This window comes from Girardinichthys multiradiatus, chromosome 9 (assembly GCF_021462225.1).
Source record: "Girardinichthys multiradiatus isolate DD_20200921_A chromosome 9, DD_fGirMul_XY1, whole genome shotgun sequence".
Taxonomy (NCBI): domain Eukaryota; kingdom Metazoa; phylum Chordata; class Actinopteri; order Cyprinodontiformes; family Goodeidae; genus Girardinichthys; species Girardinichthys multiradiatus.
Window position 1 is genome coordinate 1,512,915 of NC_061802.1, and position 12,613 is coordinate 1,525,527.

The 12,613-nt window shown below is 39.1% G+C and overlaps 1 protein-coding gene across 2 annotated transcripts in view; it reads left to right on the plus strand.

Annotated features, from left to right (window-relative positions):
• Positions 1-12,413, plus strand: part of LOC124873762 (zinc finger protein 287-like) — a 32,295-nt gene extending 19,882 nt beyond the window's left edge. The window contains exons 1-2 of one of the 2 annotated variants that reach the window (XM_047374700.1): positions 6,766-7,040; positions 8,932-12,413. In XM_047374700.1, the coding sequence (XP_047230656.1) occupies positions 8,947-10,362 (1,416 nt within the window). In that variant the 5' untranslated portion in view covers positions 6,766-7,040; positions 8,932-8,946 and the 3' untranslated portion in view covers positions 10,363-12,413. Of the gene's footprint in view, positions 1-6,765; positions 7,041-8,931 lie in introns of those variants that run through there. The other variant, XM_047374701.1, reaches the window with a different exon arrangement.
• Positions 12,414-12,613: the final 200 nt, after the last annotated feature.

The window sequence follows — 12,613 nt, forward strand, 5'->3', positions numbered from 1 at the left end:
GACTTCCTCTTAAATGCTGTGTTTACAAGCAGGATCTTTGTTTTGTGAACAGAACTCCATGAGCTCTCATGGTAATGTGAACAATGTCCGTGTTTTCTGTGATAGATCTGACTTCAATAACCCAGACTCTTAAGATCACACTCAAGTTACAATAGGAACCTGTTTATGAGCTCAGTAAATCAACTTCAGGGTCCCTGACTCTGGATATCTGTTTGTGTAAACCAGGAATGTTGGTATGAGGGAACCAATCACAGTGAAGAGGCAGGAACAAAGCTGGGTATGAAAAACAAGATGATGAATGTGCAAATTAAAAATACCAGCACTAAGTAAATTATGCATGAATGTGTTTAATATTTTGTCACTTAGCAATGCTGGGCCCTAAATTACAAAGCAGGTTCAGTCTGTCTGGGTTTTCTAAAGGAGATCCTACTGAAGTTCAGTGTTCCTATGAAGCTTTTCATGAGCTTCCTAAATGAACCTAGGGTTACCAACTCTGGATCCGAGCGCCCATGTAAAACAGGTGGCGCTGCAATAAAAGGACCAGTTACAATAAAATGGCAGGAAGGAATCTGTCAAAGACAAAGAAAAGACAGCAAACGTTCAATTTAATTCACTATCTGCCATTAAATTCAGGCACAAATCCACAACCCCAATTCCAAAAAAGTTGGGATGTTTTGTAAAATCCAATTAAAAACAGAACACAAGGATTTACAAATCCTGTTTTTTATTTAATACACAACAGAAAAGACAAGGCAAGACATTTAATGTTCAAACTGATAAACCTTTGTTTTTTTTTTTGCAAATATTCCCTCATTTTGAATTTGTTGCTTGCACATTCCAACAAAGATGGGACAGAGGCAGCAAATAACTGGGAAAGTTGAGGAATGCTAAAAGAAAAATAAACCTGTTTGGATCATCCAACAGGTAAACCAGTTAACCTCAACCACCAGTGCCAACAGCAGGCTCTGCTCTTCTGTCCACTTTGTGTGTGTGTGTGTGTGTGTGTATATATATATATATATATATATATTTAGAAAAGCTTTTTTTGCTTTTTTTTTGTTTTGCCAATCCTGTTTAGTCTACAGGTCCTTCTCAAAATACTAGCATATTGTGATAAAGTTCATTATTTTCCATAATGTCATGATGAAAATTTAACATTCATATATTTTAGATTCATTGCACACTAACTGAAATATTTCAGGTCTTTTATTGTCTTAATACGGATGATTTTGGCATACAGCTCATGAAAACCCAAAATTCCTATCTCACAAAATTAGCATATCATTAAAAGGGTCTCTAAACGAGCTATGAACCTAATCATCTGAATCAACGAGTTAACTCTAAACATCTGCAAAAGATTCCTGAGGCCTTTAAAACTCCCAGCCTGGTTCATCACTCAAAACCCCAATCATGGGTAAGACTGCCGACCTGACTGCTGTCCAGAAGGCCACTATTGACACCCTCAAGCAAGAGGGTAAGACACACAAAGACATTTCTGAACGAATAGGCTGTTCCCAGAGTGCTGTATCAAGGCACCTCAGTGGGAAGTCTGTGGGAAGGAAAAAGTGTGGCAGAAAACGCTGCACAACGAGAAGAGGTGACCGGACCCTGAGGAAGATTGTGGAGAAGGGCCGATTCCAGACCTTGGGGGACCTGCGGAAGCAGTGGACTGAGTCTGGAGTAGAAACATCCAGAGCCACCGTGCACAGGCGTGTGCAGGAAATGGGCTACAGGTGCCGCATTCCCCAGGTCAAGCCACTTTTGAACCAGAAACAGCGGCAGAAGCGCCTGACCTGGGCTACAGAGAAGCAGCACTGGACTGTTGCTCAGTGGTCCAAAGTACTTTTTTCGGATGAAAGCAAATTCTGCATGTCATTCGGAAATCAAGGTGCCAGAGTCTGGAGGAAGACTGGGGAGAAGGAAATGCCAAAATGCCAGAAGTCCAGTGTCAAGTACCCACAGTCAGTGATGGTCTGGGGTGCCGTGTCAGCTGCTGGTGTTGGTCCACTGTGTTTTATCAAGGGCAGGGTCAATGCAGCTAGCTATCAGGAGATTTTGGAGCACTTCATGCTTCCATCTGCTGAAAAGCTTTATGGAGATGAAGATTTCATTTTTCAGCACGACCTGGCACCTGCTCACAGTGCCAAAACCACTGGTAAATGGTTTACTGACCATGGTATCACTGTGTTCAATTGGCCTGCCAACTCTCCTGACCTGAACCCCATAGAGAATCTGTGGGATATTGTGAAGAGAACGTTGAGAGACTCAAGACCCAACACTCTGGATGAGCTAAAGGCCGCTATCGAAGCATCCTGGACCTCCATAAGACCTCAGCAGTGCCACAGGCTGATTGCCTCCATGCCACGCCGCATTGAAGCAGTCATTTCTGCCAAAGGATTCCCGACCAAGTATTGAGTGCATAACTGTACATGATTATTTGAAGGTTGACGTTTTTTGTATTAAAAACACTTTTCTTTTATTGGTCGGATGAAATATGCTAATTTTGTGAGATAGGAATTTTGGGTTTTTATGAGCTGTATGCCAAAATCATCCGTATTAAGACAATAAAAGACCTGAAATATTTCAGTTAGTGTGCAATGAATCTAAAATATATGAATGTTAAATTTTCATCATGACATTATAGAAAATAATGAACTTTATCACAATATGCTAATATTTTGAGAAGGACCTGTACACAGGCAGGGTAACCGGTAAGAACACTGAGATGAGGAACTAGGGAGATATGGAGAGAATCCAGGTGGAGAACAATGAAAAGCAGAGAACTTAAATATTGAGGGAAGTGGAGTGTGAACCAATAATCTGGTAGAGGAACTAATCAGGTGAATATGAGACAGATTGGGACCAGGGAACCTAAACTTTACAGAGGGAGAATGACTAATTAACATGATGAACATGGAGAGCATGGAGGTGACCAGAACACAAGTAAACAATGAATAAAGAACATAAACAAGAGGAGACCAGATCTATCAGGCTGTAACTAAATACATCTAACACACAAAGTAGGATAAACTAAACAGAAAGAATGAAATGAAACCAAGATGAACAGAAAAGCACTTGGATGAGCAAAGAAGGTAAGTAAACAAACACAAGCCTAACAGACAAATCCTGACATATCGAAAACACACAATGTCATGTCACAGATTTCATTATTTATAGAAATCTAAACGGTTTTAATTGCAGATGACAAGAAAAAATATAGTTCACAAAGGTACTGTGTAAATGCTGAAAGAACGTCAGTCAGTCCATACAGGAGTTAAGAAATTTATGGGAATCCATAAGTAGATTATTGAAACTCTTGAATGAAAACTGGTTTCCTAAAAAAAACACAAAAAAAAACAATCTTAGAAACCCTTAACCCTCAATGTACAATGATATAAACATTTAACCTTATTTACAGTCCAAAGCTCTTCTGAAGTTGCTCATGTGTCTGATCACTCATTGCATTGCCTCCTTACTCAGACTCGTGGTCATGATGAGCCATCAGCAGTTTCTCACTGAGGTAGAAGATAGCAATTGATAAAGCATTCACAAAAGAGACTGTCAAAAATATTGGATAAGCATACATATAGATATGCATATGTACAAATTCACATTCTCCTCAAGTGTTTAGCATACCTCAAGTCATACTGCACTGCACATTTATATATTTCGATGGTTCTCCCGAGGGATATTTTGCTGACAGCAGCCAAAGCATGGACTGTTGCCTTCTATTAAACTGGGTCCTTTAAAAGGTATCTCTATAGCAGGCAACGAAGTTATCATCAGCCAATTGGCTGATGACACAACATTGTTTCTAAAAAAACCTGTCTCAGATACCTCTAGCCATCGACCTGATAAATACCTTTTCTGCTGCATCTGGACTCTGCTTGAACATAAAGAAATGTGAAATATTTGCTCTTAAATCTTGTGACATTCCTTTGATCTGTAATATACCTGTAAAATAATCTATTACTTAGGAATAGTCATTACTAAAGACGGTGAGGCCAGATGCAATATAAATTTTAACTTAATTATTGACCATACCCCCAAAAAATTTAATCAATGGCTACAAAGAGATTTGTCATTAAAAGATAGAACTTTGCTAACCAAAACTGAGGGAATATCCGGTCTTACATACGCTGCCCTATCTCTCTATGTTAACCAAAACGTCTCAGAAGATATTGACAAGATGCTATTTAATTTTTGATTACTGTGAAGCACTTTGTGACTCTGTGTCTGTGAAATGTGCTATAGAAATAAAGTTTATCCTTATTCTATCCTTATGGTTTACTCACAACATAATCTTGGTTCATCAGTTGTTTAACTCCGATGGTTCTTTAATGACATATCAAGAATTCTTCTTAAAATATAATATTGTAATTCTCACTAATGAATATAATAATGTTAGAAATGCAATCCCTGCTGGAGTAAATATGTTTTTTAAAAATACAGCAAAACAAAATCCAACACTATTACCCACTGATCCAACCAAACTTGAAATTAGACAAATTTGTTTCTCTTCATCGCGCAATATCAATCGTCATTGTTGGACCACTTGTTTGCGAATATTGGACCATTTGCACGTTGCTGGGCGCCACAATGCCATTCCAACGTCATCGGCCATTTTGTACCGCAGGATAGTCTGTCCAACAAAGCCACTGCGGCTGAAATGAGGTCTGACGTCACAGGAGGCAATATAGAAAGGAATATTTGAAAGAAGCTTTGCTTTTAACGCTGGAAGCCGGACCAGCAACTGGAACGCATCAATTTCTGGAGAAGAGTCCCAAGTGGATTTCATTTATTCTCATTCGTTGGCCAACAAAAAATTCATGAACGAGGTTTCTGGAATAAGAAGGCCAGAAATTTCACTTTGCCGATCGAAGACGTGAATTTAACACGTAACCAAAACCACAGAGTTTCAAGGAGAAGCAACTTTCCCTCCTTGCTCGGTTCTAATCGACGGTCAGATCATATTTTTCCTTTTTGCCAAGGAGGCCAAAGGACGAAGATTGACCGCTCTTCTCGAAGTTAACTGTGGATGCACATTTAACTTCCAACTTTCCCGCCCTCTCTCTCTCTCTCTGCTCAGAAGGAAGACTCCAACAAAGTAAAACCCATCTTTTTTTATTTTTCCTTTATTTCTTTATTAAGGATAGTGTGGGCAGGATAGAAAGGAAATTTTAGTGTGATTAGAGTCGCCATTTAGAGTCTAATGTGTTATGAATTGTATGTGCTTGCCATTATTTTGAAACTTGCTGGTACTTTCGGAAACCGCCGTGTCTCGCAAGTGTGTCTTTACCGTGCAAATACCTGTGCGTAGGTGTGCTGTGAAACTGAACTGTTATAATAACCTTATGATGAAAATCATCAATTTTTTTGTCTTTAACTTTACTGCTTACTAGCTTGCCGCCAAAAGTTTTATAACTCTTTGTGTGCTCACCCCCGCCCAGAGTTGGGGGATGTTTTATGACTGTGCATTTCAATGAGTTACACTTTGGGAGGGGTGCACCCAAAGCTTCGTTCAACCATATTCCCCTTTTATTTTGCCATAAGTGCTGGTTTGACCCCACTGCTGTTTGCTTTATTTTGTTTAGTTAGATATTTTACCCCCTTTTTGTGTAGAACTTTGCATGTTTGAGTAGGTGAAGATCATTGAATCGGAAGAGCGGATTGTATCAGGCTGTGATTTAATAAATGTTCACATAGATAAGAGAAGGCGTTTTGTGTTTATTTTGTGCAAGAGTGATTCGTCAGTCAAAATAAGGTTGAAAGTTCCCCACGTTTCAACAGAAATGGTTGATTAAACAGTGACATCTCTGGTAATAGTTATCAATTATTACTGAGTATTTAACGGTTGTAATTATCAAAGTCGTTGAGCTACAATTACAACACCAAAAGACATCTCCAGTCTCAATTCATAAATGAGGATTTTGGTTAAGAAATTAATTTTGTCAAATTATGATTGTTAATTATAATTCTTGATAAATATTAATTAATCGATAATCATAATTCCAACATCATATACACTTATTGTTTCAGAAAGATGTTGTGTCAATTCCATATGTGGTATCTTACGGGAACGTCCTGATTAATAATCTTGTCTGGAAAAATATTTGGAAGTTACCTGCTAGTTACATGATAAATAACAAGGTTAAAGAAGTTTCCTTTCAATTAATTCACAGATTTCACCTATCAAAGGTTTTCTTACCTGCGTTTCAAGACAGATATAAATGTAAATTGCTCTTTTTGTGAAGGACACCCGGAAGACGTTTTTGATTTATTTTGGCTTTGCTCCATTTCCACCAAATTCTGGAAAGTTATTTGCTTCCTAATTTCTTCTTGTATAGAACCACATCTTTCCCTTTGCTTTGAACATGTGTTGTTTGGCTTTCTCAGCTATACCTCTGCAAAGAAAAAGCTATTTTTTTTTTATCATTATATACTTATACAAATGGCATATTCGCAAATGCTGGTATAATAATCAAAAACCACTCTTTATCATTTTTGAAAAATGAGGTCAAACAATATATTAAAACTATTAGACATTCTACTAATGTTAAAGCTATTAAGACTTTTAATTTATGTGTTCTCTTCAATATATTTTTGTAGCCTGATTTTCTGGGATTCTACCTCTGAACGACTGTAGCTCCCTGGCGGCATTTGTTAACATTGTTCTGTATCATCTTGTATTGAATTGTATTTCTTAATAAAGTTTATTTTGAAAAAAAAAAGAAAAAAAAAAAGCATGTTTCCAGATTTCCGTGTGAGACTTCCGGCGGAAGTAAACAACAAGGCGCTAGCATCGTTAGCTTCCAGGTTTTCTTCTGTTTATCGTCGGTTTTTGCTGTGTGAGCTGAATATTTCAGAGTCTGCAGTAACAACATCTTCGGTTCATCATCTGAGAGAATTGATCAGAGAGCGACTAACTGCTGCTGCTGGAGAAATATTCAGAAACATCGTTCATTAGGAGGAAGAGATCGATCATCAGCTCAGACTGCTGGATATCAGCTGGAAAACCCAGATCAGATCAGAACCTACAGGTATGTTAATGCTGCGTTCATTTGTTCTCGGAGGTCGGATTTTCGGTCCTCCGAGTTGGAAATTTAGCTGAAACGCGCGCGAAAGTCAGAAAGTCTCGGCAACACGGCCATTCCCTAACTTCTGCATTCAAGATGGTTGCTACACGCATAAATAGTAGTAAAACGTCTTTACTGTTACTGTTTTTCTTATTTATGCAACATTTAATTAGCCGTACACGTACTACTTCTCACGAAACTGAAGTTGGCTTCTGATTGCAGCTTCTGATTCGGGAAACAGTTGCATTCCACCTCATTTTTTCATTACCTACAGCAGCTTTATTCATCCATCCATCCATTGTCTTCTGCTTATCTAGGGTCGGGTCGCAGGGGCAGCAGCCTAAGCAGACCCAGACTTCTTTCTCCCCAGCCACTTGGACCAACTCGTCCAGGGGAATCTCAAGGCGTTCCCAGACCAGCCGAGAAACATGTTCCCTCCAGCGTGTCCTGGGTCTTCCTCTGGGCCTCCTCTCGGTGGGACGTGCCCAGAACACCTCACCAGGGAGGCGTCCAGGAGGCATCCTAACCAGATGCCCGAGCCACCTCAACTGGCTCCTCTTGACGTGGAGAAGCAGCGGCTCTACTCCGAGTCCCTCCTGGATGGCCGAGCTCCTCACCCTATCTCTAAGGGAGAGCCCAGACACTTAACGGAAGAAGCTCATTTCGGCCGCTTGTATCCGGGATCTCGTTCTTTCAGTCATGACCCAAAGCTCATGACGCAGAAGAGGGTAGGAATGTAGATTGGCGGGTAAATCGAGAGCTTCGCTTTTTGACTCAGCTCTCTCTTCACTACGACAAACCGGTACAGCGCCCGCATCACAATCCGTCTGTCGATCTCCCGCTCCGTTTTTCCCTTGGACTTGGAGGCACTGATTCTCATCCTGGACGCTTGGTGCATTGTCATCCTGATACACGGCACCGCCTTCAGGATACAATGTTTGAACCATTGGATGCACATGGTCCTCTAGAATGGTTCGGTAGTCCTTGGCAGTGACGCGCCCATCTAGCACAAGTATTGGGCCAAGGGAATGCCATGATATGGCAGCCCAAACCATCACTGATCCACCCCCATGCTTCACTCTGGGCATGCAACAGTCTGGGTGGTACGCTTCTTTGGGGATTCTCCACACCGTAACTCTCCTGGATGTGGAGAAAACAGTAAAGGTGGACTCATCAGAGAACAATACATGTTTCACATTGTCCACAGCCCAAGATTTGCGCTCCTTGCACCATTGAAACCAACGTTTGGCATTGGCATGAGTGACCAAAGGTTTGGCTATAGCAGCCCGGCCGTGTATATTGACCCTGTGGAGCTCCTGATGGACAGTTCTGGTGGAAACAGGAGAGTTGAGGTGCACATTTAATTCTGCCGTGATTTGGGCAGCCGTGGTTTTATGTTTTTTGGATACAATCCGGGTTAGCACCAGAACATCCCTTTCAGACAGCTTCCTCTTGCGTCCACAGTTAATCCTATTGGATGTGGTTCGTCCTTCTTGGAGGTATGCTGACATTACCCTGGATACCGTGGCTCTTGATACATCACAAAGACTTGCTGTCTTGGTCACAGATGCACCAGCAAGACGTGCACCAACAATTTGTCCTCTTTTGAACTCTGGTATGTCACCCATAATGTTGTGTGCATTTCAATATTTTGAGCAAAACTGTGCTCTTACCCTACTAATTGAACCTTCATACTCTGCTCTGTGTGGAATATTTATTTTTCTGTACTACCCGAGGGCGCCTGTTTTTAAAAAAACTCATGGCTAATTATAAAAGAAACTTGTGTACATTTCCTGTAATAAATAAATAAAAATAAAAACTGTTAACATTGTTCTACTGTTCTTCATTCCCTCAGGTCTTCTACAGGATCATGTCTGTTACTACATGGGAGGTTGCTGCTGGTCAATATCTCATAACCAAAGAGAGGAACTCTGTTCTGGATCAATTTATATCAGACATTGGAGAATTAAAAGAGGAACAGGAGGAACCACAGCAGATGACTGAGACAAAAGAGGAACCAGAACCTCAATCAATTAATAAAAAATGGGTGGAACTGTGCATGTTTCAGGACTACGGGCAGCTTTTAGTGAAGCAGGAGACCAACACCTCTATGATGACTCCTGCTAATAATGAAATATTCCACAATGGACCAGATGTGCAGCAGATGATGGAGACAAAGGAGGAACCAGAACCTGTACAGATTAGAAAAGAACAGAAGGAATTGGAAACCAAGCAGATGATTGAGATAAAAGAAGAAACAGAACCTTTGCCAATTAAAGAAGAACAAGTTCAACTCTGGATCTTTCAGGATGAAGGACAGCTTTTAGTGAAGCAGGAGACTGATTCCTTTATTCTGACTCCTACTGATCAAAAAGACTCCAGTGAACCAGAAACTATCAAGAATCATCTGCTCTGTTCAACCCGCCCTGAAGATAAAAACCAACATCAACAAGGAAACACTCAGCAAGACTCCAGATTAAATAATGCGAAAGAGCTGAAGACAGAGAGCAAAAAACCCAGGAAACAAGGTGACAATGTGGACAACTCAAAACTAAATAGGAATAAAAAGAAGTTACCTCTATGTGAAGTATGTGGAAAATGTTTCTCTACTCAACAAATGTTAACAGTGCACATGAGAACTCATACAGGTGAGAAGCTTTTCTCATGTTTGACCTGTGGAAAAAGTTACCTAAGGAAACATAACTTGACTGCACACATGAGAAGTCACACAGGTGAGAAGCCCCATGCTTGTAAAATGTATAATAAGCCTTTCGTTAACGGTAGTAATTTGCCGAAGAGAAGACGCAAAAAAAACAGAAAACAAGGTGACAATGTGGACAACTCAAAGCTAATTATGAATAAAAAGAAGTTACCTTTATGTGAAGTATGTGGCAAAAGTTTCAGTACTCGACAAATGTTAACAGTGCACATGAGAACTCATACAGGTGATAATCCTTTCTCATGTTTGACCTGTGGAAAAGGTTTCACTAGGAACTCTTCTCTGAATGAACACATGAGAACTCACACAGGAGAGAAGCCGTACTCTTGTGAGTTGTGTGATAAATCTTTCATTAACAGTAGTAGTTTGATTAGTCACATGAGAACTCATACATGTGAGACACGTTTCTCATGTCTGACCTGTGGAAAAAAGTTCTCCAAACCATCAAGTTTGACTAAGCACATCAGAACTCATACAGGTGAAAAACCATATCTTTGTGAACTGTGTGGTAAATTATTCAGCAGCAGATATAAACTGACTGCACATGTGTGTGGTAATAATCCTTAGGATATAAAGGAGACTTAACAGAAAGATCTTTTTTTGTTTGACAAGCAGAGGGAATGTGACTCATAACTATTATGATTTATCTACATAATATTTCCTCTGTTTCTACTTCTACATTTTTTCACCTGTGAACTAGCCATTTCGTTCCCTTGTGTAGAACCAGGGAAAAGTGTCAGATCTTAAAACAGGTACGTAGCAATCCACTGATTAATAAATGGTCATTGGGTCCAGGGCAGGTTGTCACTCCATCACTGATGCTCAAATCTGAAGAATGAATTAATCAGATTGAATGATTTCATCTGAAACCTTTTTTCTTTATTCTGTTCCCATTTATTTGATTTCGGATCTGTTCAGGCCTTTTGACTCAGACTATGACCCCTGATAAAATGTATCAAAGTAATTAAGTAAATTTCGTTACCATAGACTGTAAATAAAACAGAGAAATGTAATTTACATTGGCTTAAAATGGCTGTACTCGATTTTTAAACTTTTTTGTTTGTAACGGTTACGTGGAACCCACAAGGGCAAAACACAGTCACACGTACTTGACACCGCAAACTCCATGCATATTGTATGATTTATCTGAAAACTTTCTACTTTACTCTGTCCTCTTTATTTGAGTTATGATCTCCGTCTGGGCCTTTTGTCTCCTGATAAAAGCCAAAATAACTGTTGACCGACCCCTGCTGGTTAGTATTATTTATCAAAGTGATATAACTACATTTCGTTACCAGAGACTGAACCTGTAATTACTGAATTAATGGAGTTAGTTCATCGTTAGATGCCACAACAAATAACAACAGGGAGAATAAATATCTTAAAATTAAATATTTTACCCAAACCTCTCTATTTGTTTCAAAATATGTCCTTGGCACCTCTAGACTGCTTTTCTAAAAGATATTGGTCAGGATGATATTAAAGAACAGGTGGGCATGATTTAGTTTGACCTTATTTTATTTACAGTTTGACCGAGAGGTTTAAAATGTTCTGATTTAAAGCTGTATTACTGGGCTGCTCAGCTGAGGACCATCACGTTTTATTTTTCAAATGCAAATCTTCGTCATTGGACCGAAATGGAAACCGATGAATTAGAATTACCTCTTCCTCTAAACTTATATTCAGCTTTGAAAAAATCTCCCATAGTAAAGCAAATTATAAAAATATGATATGAAATAAAAAATACTTAAGACAGATTCATTATCTCAGTACAGCCAATATGGGGCAATCAGAATTTTGAATGAGGAAGAGCAGATCTTGGGTTATGGTTATTATAAGGGACTAAAAAAGATCCAAGATCTCACGTGGTTCTGATACATTGATGTCCTTTGAAGAATTAAAAGCAAAATTTATTCTTCACAAAATAAATGTTTTAAGTATCTCAAACTTAGAAGTTTTATTCAAAGGAACCAAAGTAACGTAGTCAGAAAACCACCAAAATCTTTACTGGAAGATATGGTGACGGGATGATTGCTGAGCTTTATAGTTTTTTGATATCTAAATCATATGACAGCTCATCATTTAAATAACCGACTTGGAAATAGGATCTACAGAGTAAAATATACGACTACAACTGGGAAAGGGCTTGTGTCGATGCTCATTCTTAAGACCATAAACATACGATTAAAATGAATACAATACAAATTGTTTTTGAGGGTAGATGTGACGCCAGTGGGACTGAACAGATGAAAGTAATATTCTGGATATATGTACAAAATGTATGGAAAGCAAAGGCACGTTGTTTCACTGTGTCTGGCAGTGTAAAATAAATAAAGGTTCTGGACCCTTGTTTAATTACTCTTAACAATTGGCCTTATTAGATATTAAAAGAGATCTATAGTTAACTTCTATATTCCTATTTTGTAAGTATGACATGTTGCTGTTTCCAAAGCACAATTAAATGTAAAATAGATTGCCAATACCACCAGGAATTATGGTCTGGCTTTTTTCTTTGTTCATTCTTTTCTCACCCATATGGGTTACTAATTCAGTAAATATCTCTGAAGTGTGTATGTTTTATGTGAAAAAAAAGCAATAAAAATATTGTTGAAAAAAAATTGTTGGTTGTCAAAGCAGGTACAAAACGATCCCCTGGCGATAACTAGTAACTAATAAATGATTAATAGAAGGTGCCTGTTTTAAACCCAAAAGGTCAGGTACATCATGACCAAAAGCTACAGCGGTACAACATGGTGGAGTGGATAAAACCAGCAGCAGAAGACCAGTTGGTTCGTTTACTGGCAGCAGCAGTTTGCTT